Below are 24030 nucleotides of genomic sequence, written 5' to 3'. Positions count from 1 at the left end.
CCTATCACAAAGTTATCTTGATGTTGAAATTAATGAAAGTCATTGAAAACTGAATTTCAAGACATTCCTCCCATTTTCCTGTATGTTCAATTAGAATTATTGATAATTACAATTTATGTTCTTTCCCTAGAAAGACGGTGGTCCTTACCAAAAAAAAAGATACTTCTTTCCCCTTATCCCATAAAGTGCTTTTTCCTTTTACATTGGGAACAGGTCAACAGTGGTAGGAAATTCCAAGTAGTCTGCCTGAAGTGCTGTATTTACATAGTAGAGTGCTTGAGATGGACAGAAGTATTTCCTTAAGTATTTTTTGAAAAAGGACAGGAAGATTCAGTCTCAGAAAAATTATACCTGCTTTAACAAGGGTTGTTAGCATCTGAAATAAAAAAAGCACAGATTGCCATAAACATTTAAGATTAGATGGAATGGACCTGAACTTTCTATACTCTTCTCATGCCAATATGATGTCAGTCGTTTACCCTTACCTGAGACATGGGTGCTACTGAGGCAAACTACTGCTCAGGCTTCAAAAACCTGTCAGCTGGTGGAAGCAATCTGACTGCCTGTAAACCCTCAGGTAATAAGATGACCTGGTGTGAATACAAACATATATAATTCACTCTAGGGATTACACTTCTGACATCATAAACTACAAGAACTTTGCCTGAATGCTTTATGGGCAGCGGCAGAGACCAGGAGCAAAATCCACATCGCTCTCTGAAGTCATTCAGTATTTTATACAGAACAGACTGAAGTCTTCAACATTTGAAGTTCAAAAACTTTTAAAAACATACTGAATAATTCAAATTTTCCCTCAAGTGACCTCAGTGAAATGATTCTGGGGGCTGGATTCAGTGTTTATAAGTGAACTGAAACTGGAGCAGCACCTAGGAGTGCTACAGCCTCGAAGGAGTGAGAGCTGTCTAAACTTGTACGAGGCTCCTCATTCCCTGGTGTGTAGGCTTGATCCGTACACTGCCTTTTATACTGATGCTACTGTATCAGTTAGAGGATGATCATTCTAGTGTGGTCAGTCAAACTTTGATAAGGGTGCAGGTACATCAACATGTTGATTCAGCTTTCTACTCTTTCCTTTTAAAAGTATCTTGGCTCTAACTTCATTAGTAAATTTAACCTGTGGCTCCAATAAATGTCTATTTAAAAAAACAAAACAAAACAAAACAAAACTTTATCAATACTAATTGCTGATAGCTAAGACAGTTTGTATAGATTTTTATAAGCTATAGCCACATGGATAGCACACGGAGTGCTTCTGTAAGGGAACCACATTCTTTCTCTGCCTGGTAAAGTCATTTGTGAACACAAGCTAATGCAGTGAAGTGAGTATATTTCTTCTGTGCTACTATTATGTTTTACAGCTTGTTTTTATTTGAATACAACTGATTCACTCGTCTCCTCTTCCAAAATTATTTAATCATTTGTAGCAACTGCATACTTTATTCTGAAATGCATTTTATCTTTAGCAATTAATTTGTTTTTCATGAATCAAAATATCTAATGCCAATCTGAATTTTTTCTAAGAAGTCTACCCTACACTGGAGTATTATAATCAGTTTATTTCAGCCAGCTTCTGTGCATCATTATGAATAGCAGGTGTAAAGAAGTAGTTTAATTGCAGAGAAAGGATTATATTCACCAAGTTCTACCTCATGCAACTCTGTTAAAGACAACAGTTATAGCTAGGGTTAATTTAGCCCACTGTGTCTTCTGTAATTTCCTTTAATAGTGTTTTGAAATTATAGCTATTAGTGCATTGCTGTGGTCATGCCCCTGCTGCACTCCTGTCAATCTCCCAATTTCACTTACTTTGAAACAGTCTAGTGGACTGCTTTGATTAAAACCTCAATAAAAGGCATTCAACCGTTTATATTTTATTGATGTGTTTGACAGAGAGGTCTCTCCTGGGCTGAATAGGAACACACAGAAAACAGAGAATATGCTTCAGGACGGCACAGCAAGTGTGCTCCTTAGCATCAGTAAGAGCTGTGAGCGTGCACACCATCCCCTCTGAGCATCAGAACAAACTGCACCATTGCAATGGAGACAACACCACACACATGGGTGCAGGATTTACTCAACTGCCCAAGATACAAGAGGAGAGTGAAGCAATTGAGCTAATGTTTATAATTATTATTACTCCTTACTGTTAGCCTTGTACGACTTGCAAAAAAATAAAAATAAATAAATAACAATAACGCCAGTAAAAGAAACAGTCAGTGCCTTAAATTTTTACAGCATATAGAACACAAACCACATAAGACAGAAGTACAATAGACAAAGTCATCGTAAGTTAAGTTGGTGGATTTTTAATTCCATGTGAAAGAACTGAAGTTCAACATGTACTGTGAGGCTGTTCAGTGTAACAATACTGGACAAAAGACTTGGAATGAACAAATTACAGAAGCAGAAAGAAATCTGAAGAGTTTAAGATATCAGTAAGTGTGTGGTATACAGAAAGGAGGAAGGGAGACAGGTGGAACTTGAAATAAGAGGTATTTCAGAAACAATAGAAATACCCCAGAATATTGACACACAGACGTAAGAGTAGAGAATGACAATATTTTTTTGTGCAGCAACAGTTTGAAATGAATGACAGGGGATGAGATGCTAAAAAAGCAAACTAAGAGGAGAAAAATAATTTCTGAGGTAACAGATTATGACAGCTAAATTCAACAGCTAGATTTTAGAGCCTTTAATATAAAATCCACATTACAGCCAACTTCTCAGTACCCTTCTGGTTATACCTTCTTGTCAAATAACTGGAATTTTATAACACTTGTTAGTAATTTAGGTTTTCGTTACACGGGAGTACAAAAGCTCCATTCCACTGAGCGCTAAACAAGCCTTCAATAACCCAGCAGACCAGCAGCACTTAACCTTCAACATTAGAGTGGCATGCAGCTTTCGCTGTATCAGATCATCAGCTCCCAAATCTCTATGCCTTTCCAAAGGCAAAATAAGATGCAAAGCTGACCTGACAAGACACCAGAAGTACACCCTCACAGAGAAATAATCAGGCAGTGTTGGCATCTGTTCTGAGGTCATTCCCAAATATCCGGCTTGGAGCATCATGTGGCTGATTCAGGCCCATCATGCTACCTCAATTCATTTAAAAGCTGTTGGTCTACTAAATGGCATAAGATAACCTTGGAAATAGGTTGAATCAATATAAATTGTGGGTTAGCAAAGCACGAATAAGCATTGCAGATGGTATACGCCCAGCCTGTCTTTGGTCATGCCAACGAGAACAAGATGCCAGGAAATCACTGCCGGATGAGAGATTCAGAAGAAATCAATGAAATGAGGCTTTTTGTGGTCACAGGCCAGCTTTGCAATAAATGAACTATATTTGTTTGCCTTATACAGATTAGGGTACTGTAGGATTAATAATATCCATTTGCCTCATATAGATGAAGGCTGTTTTCCATTAGTAGAGAAATACTACAAACAGGATGTCTCTCGGTATTGAATCTGTGCACACACACAGGTTTTAATTTATACATGCCCACAGACCTTGCTGAAATCAGTCTTGAATTTTCAATAGCTTAAATAACTTTTTTTCCTAAGAGTTTTGCTAACTTTAAGGTAAAATTTCAGATTCTAGAGGATACAGTCATGCTTGTTCCCATTACTCTTCATACAGTCCTTGATTTCACGCTCCTTTTGTATGTGAATTCTTTATGTTTTATTTGCATTATGGTTTAATTTATTCATTGCTGCATGAGCTTCAGATTTTATGTGAAGTTCTTTTAATGTTTTGCCAGGAAAGCCTTGCCATTCTGGAAGTCTTCCTTTACCTTCCTTACTTCCAAAGGGATGTTTGACAGTAAACATCACTATGCTTTAACTCTGCTTTTTGTGTGGGACAATTTCTGGCATTTCTCTATCCCCTGCATCCAGATACATAACTTTAATACCACAAATGCAAACATGCAAACCTATCAACCTACAAATTATTATTTATCTGTTACCCTGCACCTTTATTGCCTGTGGAGAGAAATAAGTAGTTTTAAAATGTGGTTCGTCTGCATCGTTTCAGATGTCCACTACACTCCATGCACTCAACATGCCTTTTTCTCTCCACTGGTTATTAACATAGTCCAGAAAATTCAGCTCATATTAAAAAGTGGAATATAAACCACACCCTTTATATGACCAAACCACCATTTGGTCACACAAATCCTATGCTCAACCCCTGGGTCAAGTACTAACCCAAGTATAATGCAGGTATCTCACCTCCCACTTCTCCTGTAGTGAAGACCAGACGGCAAATGGCTAACTTTGCATGGTACTGTCAGGTGGTGGAAAGCCATACAGGTATAAAGCCTCCCTCATAATCTGCTGCGGATATTGGTGAGGCCTATGAGCAATAAAAAGAAGTCCAAGAAACCAGTGTGAAAAGTATGGGCCTGCCTATGACAACACTTAAGATGTCATAATTTGAGCTGTGCCTCGCCCTAGTGCTGGACCTTCGCCAACAATATACTGATGAAATCACACCTACATGATCTGTACTCCCCGATAATCCTTCTGACAGTACTCCATCCATTTTGTAGTAGATCCAGTTGTTAAATTACTTAAGTTGTTTCTCACCTGCTTATAGGCGAGGAAAAACCTCATAATATACTTTTATGGCTGGCTAGGATAAAAACCCAGAGCAGCTCCTCCTGTTTATGATTCCCCTGGGCACTTACGTGCCATTTTAGTTTTCTGTAGAAGTTATTCAGTGTCTCTGCAGAGACAGATACCATTTAGATACACTGGAATGCTGCCATCAGTGGAAACAGAGAAAATAATTTTACTTAGACTTGAGGAAAACAGTGATGGGACAAATACGGAGCTGAGAGCAGGGTTCTCATCTGTTCTCCATCACCAATTCCCCACATGAGCCAGACAAGCAACAAAGCATTTTCAACTGCAAGATACAAGGATTGACAAGCTGCTGCCCAATATAAATCCTTTTGTCATCATTTATACTAATATAAAGGTCAGTGTAACTTTATTGGCAGGTGGGGGTAACACCTGATTAATTTGGCTTGAAAAAGCTTTATCTGTTAGCTTTTTCTTTGCTTCAGTTCTCTGTTGTAAAAAAAGGGGGATATTTGCATACCTATCTCCATGAGTTGCTATAAAGATCCGTCCCTAATGTCTGCAAAATGCAAAGCCTTTTTTATTACTGCCAGTGTAGGAGGCAGTGATTTCTTTTGTGATTTGGAGAAGCGTAGTACTGTACGAAATTACAAAAATAGCTGTTTAATGGAGGCTTTAAAGGTACTTACAAAAGTTTAAGTGAAACTCCACAATCTTTCTAACCATTTAAAAGAGCACTTGAAGATCCCATTTCAAGTAATGTAAAATAACAATAAAAAGAAACGAAGGAAAAAGTAGAATCATCTTACTGAGAGCCTTTTATTAAAGGAAGCTTTATAATGAATTTTAATTCAAATTGATCGAATCTTTTTATTTTAATATATCAGTTTTTAAGAAGCATTTGTATATTTTAAGTCTGTTGTAGTCAGCAGAACTGCACCAAAGTTAAACTTGGGTTTCGGCAACAAAGAGTTTTTAGAAGCCAATCTATCTGATTTTTTTTTTTTCTGTAGAAACTGTGTTTGAACATGTCAAATTTGTAGTGTTTCCTGAGCACAATCACAAGTATAGATTTCAAAAATCTGACCTTCTGGCTACAGTACCATAATTCTGACTTTGACAGGTCCTAAGATTTCTCCATTTCAGGCTTAGCTTTACTATTCACCTTCTTACATATAGGGCACAGCCAGTGATTTCACTCACAGGTTAACAATCCTCACTTTGTGTGATGCAGGTTTCTATTATTTCTCAGCAGGTTGAATGAAGAGAAGATTTCTCACACTAAAGTACAAATTCATATATTATGCAATACCACACAGGAAAATTAATTCTGTGCTGTGGTTACACAGGCATTTTCTTAATTGCTCTTCTGATGTATTGATCTTCACAATGTGTGAGTTGAATTGACCTATGGCAACAACACAAGACACCATTTTCAAGGTACTGTAGCTGTTGTGAGAATAACCTTCCTTTTCTTCTAGGCATGCCCGAACACGAAATGAATGATACCCTGGTAACATGGGCATTTAAACTTTCTTTCTGACCATACTCTAAACGTATTTTCTCAATAAAACAGCATCAGGCATGAAATCCACACAACAGGAATTTGTCACTGATTTCAGTTATGATGATTACACTCTAGCGAATGTGAAATGTGAAGCGTAAAAAGAGAAGGCAAGTCTACACAGAAGGAAACTGGACACCAGAGGCAACTACAGCTTCTTCCAACTTCATAATAAAGTTTCTCAGCTGAATATCTGTCCCTCAAAATAGTGTTGTTTAAGACTAGAAATCGTCTCTTCTTTCTTTATCAATTTCAGCTGTGCTCTCCTTTGTAAAGAAGCACCGATTTTATACATCATTTTGTTAGGCAAGAGTACTGTGATGTTTTTTCATAATAAAACAGATTTCTTTCCGCTTTTCCTTTTACAGTTACCAAGTTCATTGTACAGACCCTGAAGGAATTCAGAATTAAAAAAATGCTTTGCTGTGTACCACTGCCATCTGCTGCTAATCTCTCCCTGTGGATACCGAAGGCCTTATTTCACCATATATTTAGTCCATTAAAGATCTTCAGCTGAATTTGCACAGTCAATTCAATATTTTTTTATAATACTTATCAAGCAACCCCTTCCCATTCCTCTATAGAGCTTCTCATTACACATCCTCTCAGATTTATTGAGGTAATGGCTTCAAATACCCTTTTTTTTTTTTTTTTTGCCAGTCAGTGAAAAAGGTTTGTGCTTGCAGACTCAAACACAACCAGACAACTGTTCCAGAAAGGAAGTGTCCATCTTAGAGACTCCGACAGTTTACACATTTGCCATATGTACTCCACAATCTTCAGTAAGAACATGTTATTTCTAGAGCCCCACTTCTGCAGTACTTCTGACACCCACTCTTTCACACCCTTTCTAAGGAGTACATCATATGTCAGAATGCAAAATTGTTGTGTAGTTACTTTAATTTATATGGTACTCTGACTTCAGCTTCTAAATACATGTAATCTGGATATGTCAAGATCTGCCGCATAAATGCCATCGAGAAACAAGTACAGTTCTACATGAAAAAGAGCAAAGGAGAGTATAATAAAGAAGAAAAATGAATGTACGACATACTGATTTATAGCTGTATGGCTACCTGAAGCTACAAACCAAATCAATTGAACAATATTTGAGTTGTTGGAAAATGTATCGTCTCCCTTACACCTTGTCTTTTGAAAAAGACTTAGCCATATCTTTCACCTCCAACATTCGGAGAACAGAATAGCTCCCATTAATATTTGACATGATCCTTCATTAATTTTTTAAGCATTTCAGAATACTCAAGATTTCAGAACACAGACAATCCCTGTTCTGGAATTAAAAGAAACTTTATGATCAGAAAAAAAAATGCACGGATAAGTGAGGTTAAAAGGAAGCAAGTGTTAGGCCTCAGTTTCACATTCACTGCAGTCAGAAGACAATCACTTAACTTCTAAGCACACCACTACACAATGCGTAGGTTGTCAAGTCTTAGCTTGCTACCTCGCTTTCTCCTTCTGCCTGGAATAGTTGAGTTCCTCACCCCCTACAGATGAACACGTAATGTGGAAAAAGCAGCCACAAAACTTTCAATGACCACTGAAACCAGTGAAGTAAACTGTGCCCATGCAGCCCTGGGCAACGTGTCCTGGACTTTTTGACTAGTTTTGCAGAATTCCCATTTGTCTGATGGATATACATGTTGCATAAGTTAGTTTTTAAGGTTTTTTTTTAAGGGGTTTTAGAAGGTATAAGGGAGCGCCAAGACGATTAAGTCAGGTATAGGCTTTCTGTGCTTTAACAGTGAGATCAATTACAATGCATTTATATACACAGAATTTTATCTTACACTAAGAGTCATCCCAGCAGCCCTCACAAAAGCACTGGTTTCAATATTATAACAACAGAAAATCACACAACAGGTGTAATCAGAAAAGAAATGTGACTTCACTTTTTAAATCTGATGAAGTTCCATATTTTCAGAGGAATTGGTGTGTGTCCAGGCATTCAATAAAAAACCTGTAGCTTCTAAACAGTAAACATCTTTTCCACTTTGCTGCACCTCCTGAGCCTCCTACAACCACAACCACCGAAGAACAGTGTGCATATTGATTACAGGTGTATGTTGTCTTTGATCTAGGCTAAATAGAGAACTAATGCTAAAAATGTATCTCTTCCTCTGTTCCAAAACTCAGAAAAACTACGTCCATATCCATGTGGCTGGGTAACTACAATCATCTCTATCTACTATCATTTCTGGCCTTGCATTAAGTCCTCTTTAGAACAAGTGGATTAAGTCTTGTTTTCATAAAAAAACACCTGCAGCTTCTAAAGAGTAAAAGCACATTAATAATCAACAAGAGGACTATTCAAAACATACAGTTCACATGCAAACTCACTTTATTGCAACTAAAGCATGAAAGCACAAAAGAGCAGCTACTTCTGAAAGATCACGGTGCTGTTCAGTATGTCTTGATTTATTCTCTTTTCACCTACAGGATAGCAATAATAGGTATTGTTTAACATCATTTACATAATCTGCGAGCAGTAGAGGAAACAGTTCTGAGGAAAGTAAGAATAAGGGTGGAAAACGAGTGCACACAAGGCCCACACATCTCAGAGAGCTCCAGTTATCAGCAAATCTCTTTTTACCTCAGGTGTTTGCTTGGACTGTGACTGAGGCTGGGTGGTAAACTAGGACATACACAAACAGTGAGACCCACCCAACTACCTACCACATCAGTTAGGACACCTGTATATGGTGTTCAGCTTCATGAAGAGAAGAAAGAGGTCTTTGTGTGTTTTGGCAATGCTAGAAGCAGAGACACTTTCCAGAAGGAATGTAGCCTGAACTGCAATTGGAAAGTGCGCCAGCGATGGAAAGAAACTCCAAAGCAATCTTGTAAGAGGCAGCTTGCTGTCACCATGGTCAGTCTCAGCAAGCAGGGTCTAACTTTTTGCATTTGTCAGCTCTTCATAAACATTGTGGGAATTTCTGCTGTTGTCAGTTCAAAAAAGAGACATCCATCTTGACACCTCAGCCCACAGATATGGAGAGAAGGGGGGAAAAACAAGTATGTTAATTTTTCTGACTGTGACAGAAATTGGAAACTTGAAAGCACAAAGAATTTAAGATTGTATTGTAGAGGTATTGCATCCAGGAAGAATACCTAGATATGTTCCACCGCAACGCTGAGCATAGCAGGGTACCAGAAACTCTGCGCTCACTCACTGAAGACTGTTGGGTTGATTGCTACCAGGTGAACCTTGACTGACCATCAGCAGACTTTTGGTCCCAACAGAAAACTGATCAAGATTCAGATCTGAAAAGGGAGTGAAGAACCTGGCATAGGACTGAGCTGAGAATCTGGACTGCTTTTCTGATAATTAAGAGAATCTCTTTAGCCAGCTTGAAACAGCTGTATTCTTGTGGTAAGACCATTCACCAACTGCACTGCTTGGTCTGGAAGCAGAAATCCGACATTACTTTTTGATTTCTAAGGCAAAGAGAACTACTATGAATTAAGCCTAATTTTGCAAAATCCATTCTCGGGCCACTCCTCTATGTTTTCCAGTTCTGGGTCAAAAGTAAAGTACATCAGAGTGCCTAGAACATCAAATGCAGCATTCTCACAGGATCTTTAGGTTGTATTCGTATATCGACAAAAATGACTGATAGTTTTCAGATTACTGAAAATGCTTAAGTGCTACAGGGAAAAACTTCTCAATTCATATGGTTTAAATCAAATAAAAATCAAAGTGTTTCATTGAGTTATTAATGATACATAATTAATCAGCAATCAGTGAACTATATATTTGGGATCAGTGCCAGCACTATAACTGATAAGTCTCAATGCCCAACACCAAATGTTAAACATTTTTGAGACCCTTCTATGACTAATCCCCAAATCAACAAGTCAGCTCAAATCAACACACATGACATACACGTAGTCAGATGCTTCTGCTTTATGTGTGCCCATCATTCCCTAAAATTTGCTGATTTATACACTGGAGAAAGAGCATCCCACAAAATCACATACACGCACTCAAGGTGCAGGTCCCTGCTTGGTGCACGGTGTACACAAGAAGCCCACTTGTTGGAGGCAGGCTGTTCGTGGTATTCAAAAGGGAGGATGCTCTGCCTTCTTGAATTCTGAGGTGGAGCTGATGGTAGTCTTCAGAAGAAGAAAATGCTGAGGCTTTTATTGATAGATATACCGAGCACATGTTTTAAAGCCCAGAAAATGGTTATCTTCATGCAACAAAGACACCTGCTGTGAGGATGAGCTGAAAGAAGTCACTTGCTGGGAAAGTGACAGGGATGAAGTAACACCTCTGGCAATGCCTGGTCAGAATTCAAATGACAAGGTAACAGGGGAATACAAAAAAAAGATCAAGCTTGAAAAGGCAGATAATTATAATCTAGAGCACATGAACAGATGGCTACACCATCAATCAATGAATAAATAATAGTGCAATCTGACTTGATGGGATGATTGGATGAACTCAGATGACACCAGGCACACTCCACCTTATATAACTAGATACCAGCCATGAAGAAAAGCAGGATATAGCACATTTGTGCCCTACAGAATTGAAAATACAAAATTAGTAGTCTTGTATGACTGGGTGTATGAACACCAGTTGTGTTGATGACTTTACGTGTAGATTATCAATGAGATAGAACGAGCTACAGAATGGCTCTACAACTGGCCAGTAAGAAGGGGGGGAAAGCAAAAACAGAAATGCAAAAGAACAAGAAGAGCAAATGGCATTGTGCGTGCTTCTTTGAATGGAAAGAAGCACGTTGCCACCAATGTCGCTGTTAGTCACACTCCTGTGCAGCCCTAGCAAGTGATTTTAGTAACGTGTCACCCACTTTGGTCCTTCCATTTCATGCTTCGTAGTTAAATTTCATTTCCACTACTGAAGTACAGTGGAATTGTTAGCTATACAGTATTTCAGATGCCACTGCAAATTCAATTACAGTTTTATTTTGCCATTTGATATGTCAGTGGAATAGAAACAATCAAGAAGATTGACACTGATCATAATCTGAATTGTCATGCCCAGTCCTTGACAGAGGCATGAGTTAGAAAAGGTGTCAGTCATTCAAGACTCCTGACTCTCCAAACTATCATGGAACAAGTGCCAAGATGGTGGAGTTTTCTCTCCTTGTAAATAAAAAAAATAAAATAAAATAAAATAAAATAAAATAAAATAAAATAAAATAAAATAAAATAAAAAAAATAAATTAAAATAAAAAATTAAAAAAAAAAAAAATATTACACTTTGCAGAACAGTATTTTCTGGTGAGAAGGATGACTTTTAAAGACTCACTTAATTTAAGAACTAACACTTGTGGCTATGCTTTTATAAGGGAGATATGTACAGAATCTCAGAAACTTCATTATTTTTAATGATCATGTTACATTTTCTTTCAGCATTTTTTAAAGCAGTGTCCTAGCCTATTTTAAAGGAGGTTTCATCTTTTAGTCACACTAGTATTTTATTTTCTATCTATTGGCACTGCAATAGTTTGGTGTTTCTGTTATTTTCTGCAACATGCTAGTATTTGCACCATCAAGGTTGCTCACTTTGTTTGAGCATGCCCTGCTACTTCATACACATTATGAGATGAAATAAAAACAAAGAGGCAAATCAACCTAATTCTGCATAGTGGCGATGAATCCCTTGTTCCTCTAGGATGTCAAAATAGGTAGTCACGTCTCAGAGCAAATGAGGACAAGAATAATCTACTGTTTTAATGGACACAAGGGAAGCACTTCAAAATCATTTAATAGCTTGTTCTTCTATTCTACAAATATTTTAGAGGATTGCAAAGGCAACAGTCAAAAGTAAATATCTCCAAATACTGTTAAAATTCATGCTAATAGTTTTGCAAAGAATGATTTAATGGCAATAAGTAAACACCTATTCTTATTACAAAAATGAATACAGAATAAAGTAGAGAGAGCATAATCTACAGGTACTGGATATCTACCAGAAAATAAAATCAAATTACCAGTTTACTAAAGTATAATGTATGGGCTACATTACTTCACCCTGCACTGTATATTACAGTAAAGCATTATGCTGCAAGTTTATAAAGGACACACTAGCATTTACAAGGTCAAAATGAAGAGTTAAGCAAGTATATATTTGCTGCTGTTAAATACTTCTAAACTAAGGCAGTTATATTGTAGCCACTGCCTGTATAGCAGGGCAGCAGAGAAAAGTTATATATAAGCAAGAAGGCCAAGAGGGGCCCAAGTTAAGTGACTTAAACATCCACAGGTTCTTGTGTCCAAAACGATGATTCAAAAAATAGCCACCTAACAATGGAAATAACCAAACCTTGGCAAGATCCTCCTTGTCCAGCCCTAAGAGATCCAAAAGGCTGTGTGTTACACAGAAAAGAGAGGTAATTTATCAATGATTGATATTCTCTGAAACATATAATCCACACACATATTCAGAATACAGGTTTTAGCACAGAGAGAGACATTTCTGTCTTCAGAGTAACATTAACAGCCGTGTTCAGGCTCTGCTGCCCCTTCTGTTATATGCCAGAATATTTGTTTGAATATTGTCTTTGTTTCATACAAAGTATTTTCACATTAATTTTTGTTCACCTACAAAACCATGTGCAGGCAATAATATTAAAGAGTTTTGAAAGAAAGGGAAAGATGAAATGAGTGAAAATGAGGGAAAATGTGTATATCAATTTTAACTGCTAGGAAATAAGCTCTCTGTCTTTCACCGAGAAGCCACACAAAGGTGGCTCCAAACTGTTCTACACATTCATAGCTCCTGAGCTGGGACCATGTCTTTCATACAAACAGCACATTCAGGGCCACTCAACATTGTCTGAGTATTTCTTTAATGGCAGCAGGGAACACTGAGGCTGTGAAAGGAGTGCTAAGTGGCTGGCTCTGTAAATATCAGGAACGGAGATATTTCAGAACAGGATTACTGAATGAGGTCAACAAAGCACGTGGATAAAGGAGATGTGGTTGAAATAGCCTAACCTGAATTTTTTAAACGGCTTTTGAAAAATCCCTTATCAAAGGCTTCTATAGAAACCCAACAGTCAGAGCTTTAGGGAAGGTCTTTATGTTGATAAATAACTGGTTAAAAGACAGGAAACAGGAGGTAAGTAGGTTAGCCAGACAGCTCTTGCAATGGAGGGAGGTCATTAGTGGAGTTCCACAGGGATTTGTGCAGGGGATGCAGTTGTTCATCATATTCCTAAGTAACCTTGTGAAATGGGTGAGCAGTGAGGTGAGAAAGCTTTATAATGATATTAAGTTATTCACAGTAATAAGGATGATGACTTGCTGACTGTGAAGAACTGAGAAAGGTCCTTATGGAAGTAAGTCCCTAGGCAATAAAACTGCAGATTAAATTCTTTGTAGATGAATGCAAAGTGATGCACAAGGGGCAAAACAATTCCAGCTTCACATATGAAACAAAAGCCCTCAGCTGACCATTATAGCCCAGCAGCAAGATCTTCAGGTTATGATAGATAGTGCCGTGAAAATGTCATCTTAGTGTCCCATACTGTTCCATAGCGCCCTCCTCCCCCATCCTTCCCCACACTAATAGGAGCTATTAGGAAACGAATAGACAATCAGGGAATATCACAATCAGCTACAGGCCTAACTAGCTACACCATCACCAGCCACGTAGGACGTGTTAATCTCATAAAATGGGAAAATACAAGAGCCCCCTTCATCATGGAGTGAAGATAAAAAATGTCTAATAAAGAAAAATGAAAAGAATGGAAGAAAATACATTTTTTTCAGCACTAACAGAGCCAGAACATGTAACAGGGTGAAATTTGTCCTCTGGAATAACAAACACAGAAAACCTGGTATGTCCAAAACCAGCAGTAAAGTACATCTCCTGGAGCTTTTTCAGTTAGCACTGAAAATCTCAGAGAACAGAAAATCTTACTCACAGAAGAACAGATAAGCTTTTTCAAGGCAAGCAGCATTCCACTACAAGTTACATGTTATGATATATAGCCATGATCCTTCAGGGGAACTTAATGATGTGTCTCTGAGGCCTCAGAAGCTTCACACACCCAGGGAAATTGTGTGTTTGGGGTCAATATCCTGTTCCACTAATAACGAAAGGTAGGTGTGGATTCACCACTCAGTAATAACCTTTTGAAATTCCAATACTATGTCCTCACAAGAAGTCTTGGGTAGGTCTCTTCCTCCATATCCACCCATCCAAGTGGATAGGATGTGTGTCTCTGTCAGTCCTGAACCAATGGGTCAGTGGAAAAAGTGGTGACCTATCATTCTTCCATCCAGACCATTGGAAGTACCACTAGTTCTTCTGCTAAGATGGTCAAAGACAGAAATGGTGCTAGGAACATTCATGGTCCCAGGTGAGGGAAGAGTCCAACTAAAATTAAGTGAATTCATCAGAAAGAACAGCCAGAAATTCTGACAGTGATTCAGCTTACACTCTGGGACACCATAACAAGTACTGCACTAAAGCACAGTGTTGAGAGAAGTCGTAGTTTCTCCATTTAAAAAAAAAAAAAAAAAAAATGAACAAACAAAAGCACGGGGGTACAGATTTAGTAAATACTGGTTTGATAAAAAATAAACGAAACCATCCCTTGAGTCTATCATTGCTCCTGATAATGTGACTCAGAGGAGTCTCTGTTGCTCAGTGATCTCTCAAACCTTCTTGAGTATCATCTAGCAGTTAATGAGGAAAAAAATAATTTCAGTTAAATTACTTTGCAGCAGGAAGGTAAATGGGAATAGGATGCCCTGTCAACAGGATCAGCCCCTGATAGACTCATGAAGTTCACTGTCAGTCTCTGGCTGAAGTTGACTGCTTCAGCTTCTTCAGCTTTTGATAATACTAGCAGTCAAGGTATAAGGACCTTGTTTGCACTCCTTCACACATATGTAGGGCTTGTAGGCAGGGATATGTCATTAATCTAAGCAGCAATGACAGGTGGTAAGCAAACCTCTCAATGTTGTATGAGCACCATTCATAATGCAATGCTAATCTTTGGAGAGCCCAAAGAGCCATCACCCAAAGTGGAGGACAAAGTATTGACAGTCTAAAAGCCAACACTGCCTGGAAAGAAGCAGGGAAGCAGAGTGTTCCAGCCCACTAGGAAGTTGCAAGGAACAGAGGAGGCTCTGAGTGTACTCTGCCCTCTCTGTCAATATTCAGTGCCACCCACTCCTTTAGGTAAATTTTGAGCATGCTTTACCACACATGCTCAGGACTTGGTCCTCACAAAACCACAAGTTTTTGTAGCAAGTTGCTCATTTTTACAGAGACGGTCAGGAGGCCACCTAACTGTAATCATCAGAGATTCTGCCCTGGCATGAGTTCTTTCCCCAGCCTGCTCACACTCTCCCAGATGAAAGCCCTAATTTTTAGTTTATAGGCTTGTCTGGGTGAAATCCAACCTTTTTTTTTTTTTTTTTAAAGCTATCCTACTGTGCCAAATCCTGTGGCTTCTGCCTCAAAAGCACTCCCCAGGAGAATAGTATGCATTCTATTTGAGCAGGAGACTATGTCAAAGCAGGTACTTCCCTGGCTTCAAAGAGGAAAAAAGATAGGCAGTTAGTGTATTGAATCCATTCCTCTCTTTGCAGACCTATTTAGAACATCTAACACTTCCTTAGAAGTTCTTGTCTAGAGGTGCAATGGAGAAGCTCTTGTGCACCTGGAGCATGGCCCCATTCCCATTACACAATGGAAAAAATGTTTCCGATTTTATTAGAAATTGAGTCAGACTCTGTCACCAAGCTAGTCAGTGAGCAAGGAAGTGTTGAGGGGGAAGGCTTACTTCTGCCTTTTCAGTCTAAAACAAACAGCAATCCAAAACATATTTTCCCATTTCAATCACTTTCCTGATTTAACAAGCCTGCCCTAGCTGTACTAGGGCAGCATTATTGTTCCTCATTTTGAAAATGTAATACCATCTGTTTTGCTTTATTTACAAACTTTCCTATTAAACAGGGAATAAGATCTTAATTCCAGTACGGTTCCAATGCACTGAAGTGAAGGCAACATCTGCTTTTTCATCTTCAGTTTTGCAGTCTAAAGGGTGGGTGGCTTCCTTGCAGAATCTTCTTAAACATTAGGAAATAGAACCACTGCTGTGGATGTGAAAATGTGTAAAGGTTCCGTAACAGCCTTTCTTTTTTCCGTTTCCAAACAGGATTGGAAGACTTCATAACTGCACAACAAAAAGAGGGCCTGTGGCTGCTGGTCAACAGCCAGCTGAATGTGAGCCAGGTGGCCAAGACGGCCAAGGGCATCCTGGCCTGCCTCAGAAATAGTGTGGCCAGCAAGTCTAGGGAAGTGATTGTCCCCTTGCATGCAGTACTGATGAGACTACACCTCAAATATTCTGCTCAGCTTTGGGCCCCTCACTACAAGAAGAGTGATGAAGCTGGTGAAGGGACTTGAAAACAAGACAAGAGGAGTCACTGAGGGAATTGGGGATGTTTAGTTTGGAGAAGAGGAAGCTCAGGGGAGACCTTATCGCTTTCTACAACTACCTGAAAGGAGGCTGCGGTGAGGAGGGTGTCGGTCTCTTTTCTCAGGTGACAAGTGACAGGATGCGAGGCAATAGCCTCAAGTTGCACCAGGAGAAGTTCAGATTGGATATCAGGAAGAATTTTTTCACAGAGGGAGTGGTCAAACACTGGAACAGGTGGCCCAAGCAAGTGGTGGAGTACCCATCCCTGGAGGTATTTAAGAGACTTGTGGATGTCGCACTAAAGGAAAAGATTTAGTGACAGGACTTGGTAGGTCAGGTTAGACTTGATGATCTTGAAGGTCTTTTCCAACTTAAATGATTCTATGATTCTATGATTTTATAATACGTAGTAATTCCAGAGAAGACTCATGTTACTTTGATATTGTTTCCATCCGGGGCTTGACATGCAGAAAGTCAAGCAAATTCAAACAGTATAAAGTATAAACAACATGGCTATTTATATTCATATAGAACAAAATTGCTAAAGTTAGGCTGTGTGAGGAATTTTCACCAATGTACATGCTCTCCACTGTTCCTAATACCTTTACACCTGACACTGTATATTTTTGATGTTCCTAGGCTTAGCGGCCCTTAAAAATAGTCATTTCCATAGACTGATTCACACACTTTGTCTAGAGATTTGCAAAAACTGCCCACAGAATCACAGAATCATCTAGGTTGGAAGAGACCTCCAAGATCACCCAGTCCAACCTCTGACCTAACACTAACAAGTCCTGCACTAAACCACATCACTAAGCTCTACATCTAAATGTCTTTTAAAGACCTCCAGGGATGGTGACCCCTCCGGTCTCTCCCAGTCTCTCTCTCATTCTTTAGTGACAACTCCGTCCTCCACTGGAATCTGATTTGGCACAATCCAAATTTTCCTCCACTGCTGAAAAGACTTGAGAGGGTTTTGAGTACGCAGGAAAGGGAGGATCAGAAGTCTCATGACTCTTGAATCAAGCCATTTCTATGTTTTATAAAGTGCTGCATGTAACAGGGTTTTTTGTTTGTTGGATTGGTGGTGTTTTTGTTGTTGTTTTGTTTTGTTTTGTTTTGTTTTTCCTTGAAGGAAATGAAAAAAGGGGGACTTAATAAGTGTAATATTACCTAATGTAGTGTGACTTACACAGACTCTGCTGTCGGAACTCTAAGTCATGTATGTCTGATGAACATGACCCCTCTCAATTCAGCTTAGCTTATGCATCAACTTTACTTACACAGTTGTATAATGCTGTTGAAGCCCATAAAATACAGGGTCAAGTTAAAGGCATCCAGAAGTAGCCCTGAATTTTACTACTGATTCAGAAAAAAAACACATTAATGGTCAGTATCAGTCAACTCACCAACTCTGCAATGTCCTTATTGTAAACTTGCATGTACAGATGGTTTGCTCTGCGCTTGATTTTCATGGCCGCCATTTCACAGAGCATAATTTTTCTTGGACAAACCACTGACACATACTAAACAATATGCCAAAAAAAATCCTTGATGCTGTTTTTTTTCTTTTCTTTTTTTCTGTCTGTTGTACAGTATGTTCCAAATATGTGGAGGATAGAAGATAAATTGATGTAAACTCAGACTCCTCTTCTAAGACTATTCTTATAGTTTTATAGACTATAGCCTTAGAGTCTCACAATGATTCTTATTTGAAACCATTCCTATAGTGTTTTTTCCTAACACATACCAGAGCCCTAAAATTCATACACCTTGGCTTGTTCCTTTGCTAACATCATAGGTTATTACAGTCACTGGCTACATCCAGTGCTTAGATTTTTTTTCCTTCATGTTTATATGATAAGTGATATACATTCATCATCAGGCAATGTTCCCTGTTTTAATGAACCCCCTTAGAATTATGTTGATCATTTTGAATAAACAAACTGAGTTATAAATGAATCACTAGGGAAGAAAATGATTTAGATTAATTAAAAACAAACCTGAAAGCTTAAAAATCATGAACTCCTTTCCCCAGTTTAAATGAATGTCATACAGACTTCAGTTACTAATGTAACAGTCACAATTGTTATTTCTTACCAACACTAATCATAAAATCTAATGTTACTTAAAAAAAAAAAAAAAGAATTCACTTTTTATTACTTTGTGTTTAAGAAATGTTTTTCCCGAACAATAAAAACACATTTGCATATGCTTCATCTTGTTACCAGTTAACTGTCATTTTCTGGTTCTTTTTCACTAAGTAGGTAATTGGACAGCCAACCTTTCAGGAAATAACTTTTTTAACAACTATAATCCAAGTGAAAAGCAGCCTCATAAACACATCTAATCTTTTGTAAAAGTTTATTCCTCTAAAGCTGTAAATTAAAGACAAATTTGATCTGATAGTTTCAATTCAAACAGGCTACCTTCAAATTCTGAGAAGTAACAGGTTTACTTTCTTTCCCCTACCTCCATTTCTCTTTATCACATCATTCAATTAATTGTAATTCTTTTTCATCTTTTTCATTGGACTTGTTTTTCTTAAATTATTACTCTCAGTTTCACCAGATTGCCAGTTATGATATAAGTTCAGAGCAAAGAAGGGCTAGTGACTGTGCTGTCTTTACATAAGTCAACGGCAAAATTCCCCCTCATAACAGAAGGAACAAAGTGATGCCCCAATTCATTTCAACTCAAACTCTTTAGGATTCCCAGCTAATTAAATACCCTGCCATTATGGCACTTTGTCATTCGTCTTTTTTTTTTTTTTTCTATTTCTGAGTTGAAACACTTGAATACTTCAAGAAATGGAATTTCTCCATTCTCCTCTCCTCTTTTGCTTGAAACACAAAAATGTACTCCTTCTTTTTCTTTTAAAACATAATATTGTATTTCTTACCATCCATGCTGTGACAAAATCTCCCATCCAAGTCCCAACTGCAGCTACCTTCATAAAATTTTCATTCCTGATGCCCATGTAGTCTGTTATAATGTATGCACTGTGGAAACAAGAACACAGACTGTAAGCTAAACACGTTGGCTTAATGCAGTTATAAAGAATTTGCTTTAGTGACAAAATTTATGATTAACTGTGAAAGATTTCCCATTTCCTGCATAATCATTTTTTCCGCTAGATCTGAGTCTTGACATAGTACTGAACTAGGATGGGTCAATTCCAATTAGAAATGGAAATGTGAATCTGATTTTACAGCCCACATCTCTTTTGAAGGTGCTGAAATAACTATAGGCAAAGGCTTTAGGATTATAAATGGCTTCTAGAAATAAAAATAATTTTACAATTTTTACCTCTTTCTCTGTACAAATGGAATTGCAACATTCGCAGTATTGGTGACTTTGCAAAATCTTTATGATGAAAAATGAAAATCTTTAACTTCTCTTCAAAAGCTAATTGAGTCACTTGACTTTTAACTCTACCAGGTATACAAATATATGTTTCTAAACACAAGAGTGTGAGCAATAGAACATTTCAGTAAGAAGCCATTGTTTCTTGATATATATAATAATGTATTTCCGTACATAAATTTTATTTAAATCCTAAAGAACCGCTTTCATTCTGTTTAAATAGTGCAATAGATAGGATTTAAAACCTTACATGGTAATTTGACCTCTACTCTTAAATTCATCATGAAGATAAAAGGACAGTTAAGGAGATAAAATTAATTGTGCTGGATTAAAAATTCTTTAAGAGAAAGCACAGCTTTTAATGTAGTCATATCCTTGGCTAAAAGGCTTTTACAGTATTTAGGAAGACACGACTCCCCTCAGGAGCTAACGCATTGAATAATTATAGCCATTATATTTTAACTTTCCAAGTGATATCTGTGTTTTCAAGATACCTGGAAACACTGCTTATATAATGCTATGCCTATTTAAGGATATGCACAACCAACTCAGTTGCATGTAACAACTTCTTTGAACATTGCTTTATTCAAACCTTATCATTATTATATACTCAGTGTTGTAATTTCTAGGAGCTAGGGGACGATATCTATGCAACTGGATCAGTGCAAGTTGACCCCTCTGTCTAGAGCAGTCTTATTAAAATCAAAACTTTTGATCAGGATACAGGCTCTTGTTCACACAACTACATGTACAGCACTGAATCACTACTTAGATGTAAGTTAGTAAGTTGTAGAGTATAAATGTTAATGTCAGTGAATGGTTTCATGACAGATGTGTAAAATGGCATACTCTAATGGCTCTTTTGATTATACACATTTGGTGACCTTGTAGCTAATATGTTACTAAAAAAAAATACCAAGCATTTTTTTAATCAGTTGAACATCTAATCAGTTGGCTTAGAGTTTCTGCTGGAATGAAAATAATAATAAAATGGAAAAAAAAAATCCGAGCTATTTTTAATCATGTTCCATGTAGCTAATAAGATCATTGATACTCTATATTTGTCACGTTGCTAATAAAGATCTAAGAACACAAAAGCAGCTATACTGGGGCAGTCTAAAGTCTCTCTGTTCCAACCTCCTGTCTCCAAGAGAGGGCAACAACAGATACCTAGGAAAGACTGTAAGAGCAGACAAGCATACACTTCCCAGATGCATTCTCCCAGTCTCTATAACTGGGAAACAATTGGAATTCTTTTTTTTTTTTTTTTTTTCCTGCATCTTGGTTGTGTCAAACTTGTAACAACTTGTTAAGCTGAAAAATAATCAGGTCTGCATTCCTTAAGGAAGTGTCTCATTAATAAAAAAGGCACAATGTGAACATCAGCTGTAAGAAGTAGACCCCAAAAGCAACCTGAGTATCTTTATCATTTTCATCAGTGTGAAACGCATGCAGAAAAACATAGTTCTCACCTTTTTTTATTCCCATTTCTCATATGCATTATACACTCTCATATGCATTATACATGATTACAGGTGTACAGAAACTGGCTGAACGCTTGCACAGCACTGATGAAAACCAGGCCACTAAGGTAACTCCTATAGCCCATTGCATATAGTGAGCTGACCACAGCCACCCACGGCAGGATGATGTATACAAGACAGGTTATCCAAAAAGGCTGAAACGCAACTGATTACTGTATATAGGTATTAAGAAGTAGAAGAGATAACAAACTAGAAATAAACCTTTTTTTTTTTTTAACAGAAATTGAAATTCTCCATGTAGTCACTCGTTTTCACTAATGTTAAAAGTATCTCAAGGCTTACAGTAAGGTTGGACAAGGTGGATACAATACTCAAATACATAGAAAGGACTTGAAAGCATCAGATCATCCTAACAAACCTTTCTGAAATTTGAAGTATGAAGATTTGAAACATGAAAGCATCCGAGAAGCCTAGTATAAATTGTGCATCATAATCTATAATGAATGCCACAATTAAATATGCAAATTGACAGAACTTCACTTAGAGTTAAAATGACATTATTATGAAGAAACTCATAAGAATGTCAGCTGTGTATATTTTAAGTGCATTTACTGATTAAAATAAAATTACAACTTTTTATGGACCATGCAAAATATTTTCAGGACTATCCCTGCCTTGTTAGGAACAGTAATGAAATATACTTCTATTTTATTAACTATTAGGGAAACATCACTCCCATTTTTAAAAAGGGTAGAAAGGAGGACCCGGGGAACTACAGACTGGCGAGCCTCACCTCTGTGCCTGGGAAGATCATGGAAAAGATCCTCCTGGAAGCAATGTCAAGGCACATGCAAGACAAGGAGGTGATCAGAGACAACCAGCATGGCTTCACCAAGGGCAAATCATGCCTGACTTAGCTGGTGGCCTTCTACGATGTAGCGACTGCATCAGTTGACAAGGGAAGAACGACTGATGTCATCTACCTGGACTGTAATGCCTTTGACACAGTCCCACATGACATCCTGGTCTCCAAATCAGATATGGATTTGATGGATGGACCATTCAGTGGATAAGGAATTGGCTGGAAGGCCACATCCAGAGAGTGGTGGTCAATGGCTCTATGTCCAGGTGGAGGCCAATGACGAGATGTGTCCCTCAGGGGTCTGTCCTGAGACTGGTACTGTTTAATATCTTTATCACTAACATAAACAGTGGGATCAAGTGCACCCTCAGCAAGTTTGCAAATGACACCAACCTGCATGGTGCGGTTGATACAATACAAGGAAGGGATACCATCCAGAGGGACCTGGGAAGGCTTAAGAAGTGGGCCCACGTGAACCTAATGAGGTTCAACAAGTCCAAGTGCAAGGTGCTTTACCTGGATCGGGGCAATCCCAGACACAAGCACAGACTGGGAGAAGAACTCATTGAGAGCAGCCCTGCAGAGAAGGACTTGGGGCTTCTGGTGGACAAGAGGCTCAACAGGAGCCAGCAGCACGTGCCTGTAGCCCAGAAGGCCAACTGCAGCCTGGGCTGCATCAACAGAGGGGTGGCCAGCAGGGAGAGGGATGGGATTGTGTCCCTGCCCTTGTGAGGCCCCACCTGGAATACTGCATCCAGGTCTGGGTCCCCCAGCACAAGAAGGATGTGGAGCTGTTAGACCAGGTTCAGGGGAGGGCCACTAAGATGATCAGAGGGCTGAAGCACCTCTGCTATGAAGAAAGGCTGAGAGAGCTGGGGCTGTTCAGCCTACAGAGAAGAAGCCTCCAGGGTGACCTCATTGCGGCTTTACAGTACTTAAAGGGGACTTATAAAAAAAGATGGAGGTGACTTTTTGCTCAGTCAGATTAATGACAGGACAGGGGGAAATGGTTTTAAACTACAAGAGGGGAGATTTAGATTAGAGGTTAGGAAGAAATTCTTCACTCAGAGGGTGGTGAGGCACAGGAACAGGTTGCCCAGAGAAGCTGTGGATGCCCCATCCCTGGAGGTGTTCAAGACCAGGCTGGATGGGGCCCTGGGCAACCTGATCTAGTGGGTGGCAACCTTGCTCATGGCCAAGGGGTTGGAATCAGATGATCCTTAAGGATCATCATGGCCCTTCCAACCTGAGCCATTCTATGATTCTATGATTAGCATTACATCCCAGTCTCTGCAGTATTATTTTCATTTAAAAACACAAAGAGGAGATGACTTGTTTTTTAAAATATGGATTTGGGGCTGCTAAAAATGAAAAAAAAATAATCCACTTTTAATTCTCACATTTTAATTTCATGCAAATGAGAGTAACTGACATTTTTTAAAAAGCCATGCTTGCCTCATGATGTAACATGGGTATTTCTTTTACCAGTAAAAAAATAAATTTTACAAAGTAAAATTAGTTCTATTTTGGAAAAAATCCCCAGAGTTTTCTCTCTTTTAGCTAGTGATCAGAGCAGTTTTCTTTAACTGGTTACTCTGTTTCATGGCTAGGACCAAGGTCTGCCAAGAGTGTTAATGGCTGTTGGGTTCCAGATAGCTTTCATGGTCCACCTGGGTTTTATATAGTTTGTCAAAAGGATTCTGTTTGTTT

At 38.4% G+C, this 24030-nt stretch overlaps 1 protein-coding gene and 1 long non-coding RNA gene across 11 annotated transcripts in view; one reads left to right on the top strand and one right to left on the bottom strand.

Moving 5' to 3' along the window:
• The window catches only part of TMEM117 (transmembrane protein 117), a 221893-nt gene that overhangs the window by 102183 nt on the left and 95680 nt on the right, over window positions 1-24030 (bottom strand). For all 10 annotated transcript variants that reach the window (XM_013199123.3, XM_013199134.3, XM_048065975.2 and 7 more), the window contains one exon: window positions 19511-19610. In XM_013199123.3, coding sequence (XP_013054577.3) covers window positions 19511-19610 — 100 coding nt within the window. The remainder of the gene's footprint in view (window positions 1-19510; window positions 19611-24030) is intronic.
• Window positions 4881-6647, top strand: LOC125183011 (uncharacterized). Its single transcript, XR_007163986.2, has 3 exons — window positions 4881-5008; window positions 5867-6051; window positions 6544-6647. It is a non-coding gene; the product is annotated as an uncharacterized lncRNA (long non-coding RNA).

The sequence above is a fragment of the Anser cygnoides genome, chromosome 1 (genome assembly GCF_040182565.1).
Source record: "Anser cygnoides isolate HZ-2024a breed goose chromosome 1, Taihu_goose_T2T_genome, whole genome shotgun sequence".
Classification (NCBI taxonomy): domain Eukaryota; kingdom Metazoa; phylum Chordata; class Aves; order Anseriformes; family Anatidae; genus Anser; species Anser cygnoides.
Note: the sequence above shows the minus strand (reverse complement) of the source record. Positions and strands in the feature narration are given on the sequence as shown.